Here is a 1,517-nt window from a genome sequence, read left to right on the forward strand (position 1 = left end):
ACAGTCATTGTTTAGTGGAAATACGCTGCAAGCACAGCATTTTGTTTAGTGGAAATACGGTGCAAGCACAGCGTTTTGTTTAATAGCAATACGGTGCAAGTATAGCATTTTGTTTAGTAGAAATACGGTGCAAGCACAGCATTTTGTTTAGTAGAAATACGGTGCAAGCACAGCATTTTGTTTAGTGGAAATACGCTGCAAGCACAGCATTTTATTTAGTGGAAATACGCTGCAAGCACAATGTTTTGTTTAGTAGAAATGACGTACATTAATACCCTTTCTTTCAGCCAATAAAAAAGTGTCATCATTGGAAGATACTTGTACCACATCTTAATAGCTTTAAATTATTTTATTATTGTAAAAAAAAAAATCATAATAACTTCTAAGATGTTACAAATTTGACTCGTACGAAATTTCTTTTTATATGAAAACATTACCTGGCCAAACTGAGTTTTGTAAGAAAGAGCAATCTCTTGTCTTTGGGAACCAGTACGATGAGCCAAGATATCAATCATTGGTTGTTCATCAGTTCCTGAAAGAAAAATACTCAAGTTTATTCGCTACTCAAATTATGAACATTATCTGATCTTCAATATTGATGGAAGTAAAATAACAAAACTCTGACTTGGTATTTAAACATTAAAAGTTGTGTTTATTGCTTTATATTATTACACAACTGTGAAAGAATTGAGAAGTCAAATAACAATCAATTTATACTAAAAATAACGCATAAAAGGTGTCTATTAAACTATTATAACAAATATACCAAACAAATGAAAGATTTAAAAAAACTGTTTGAATGTTTTCAATAAACCAAATTACCTAACCCTTCCATAGCATTCCTTAACTCAGCAGCATCGGCTATTGGATCGAAGCCTTCGAACGCCAAAAGGGTAGCTTGTTCCTGAAGAAGAAAATTATCCAATAATAAAGAAGTATTCAAATTCAATCAGAACAGTAAAAAAACCTAATTGCACCATTGGTAAGATTGTATTAACCTTTTGTGATCTGTACAATTTCTCACAACGTTTTACAGGTTCCAAGATATTTTATCTGTGATATCAGATAACAATGTCATTATTAAAACAACCTAGATCATGAATATTTCACTATAAATGAAAGAAGATCCTGGTAAGAATCGTTTCACTGGATTTCTCAAAGAAGTGTCAAAATGGCCGCATATACGATTCAGGCTCTCGAGCGAATTAACACTTCTCCCACATATTTTATTAAATTCTAAAATAAAAATTTTAGAGAAAGATTATTACAAATGTCTTTCAAAATCAAAATTTAAAAAGCAAGAGCCTTTTGCATGAATGATCGCTAGTTGATCACATGATTACTCGTACATAAGAGATCCCTCTGTCGGGTCGTTTAGCATACTTTTGTTTCTTTGAGTTTTTTTTAAATGAGACATCTAACCTATATAATATCCAGTGTGTATTACATCATGCTTCATTTCTCGAAATAGGAGTCATAATAGCCAAAACGCATTTATCCAGATAGAATAGTTCGAT

At 31.6% G+C, this 1,517-nt stretch overlaps 1 protein-coding gene across 1 annotated transcript in view; it reads right to left on the bottom strand.

Moving 5' to 3' along the window:
- The window catches only part of LOC106471814 (annexin A4-like), a 19,713-nt gene extending 18,749 nt beyond the window's left edge, over nt 1–964 (bottom strand). The window contains exons 1-2 of the mRNA XM_013932435.2: nt 823–964; nt 438–532 (exon numbers count right to left, since the gene is read on the bottom strand). Of these exons, the coding sequence (XP_013787889.1) occupies nt 438–532; nt 823–835 (108 nt within the window). The 5' untranslated portion in view covers nt 836–964. The remainder of the gene's footprint in view (nt 1–437; nt 533–822) is intronic.
- Nucleotides 965–1,517: the final 553 nt, after the last annotated feature.

The sequence above is a fragment of the Limulus polyphemus genome, unplaced genomic scaffold (genome assembly GCF_000517525.1).
Source record: "Limulus polyphemus unplaced genomic scaffold, Limulus_polyphemus-2.1.2 Scaffold4877, whole genome shotgun sequence".
Taxonomy (NCBI): Eukaryota; Metazoa; Arthropoda; class Merostomata; order Xiphosura; family Limulidae; genus Limulus; species Limulus polyphemus.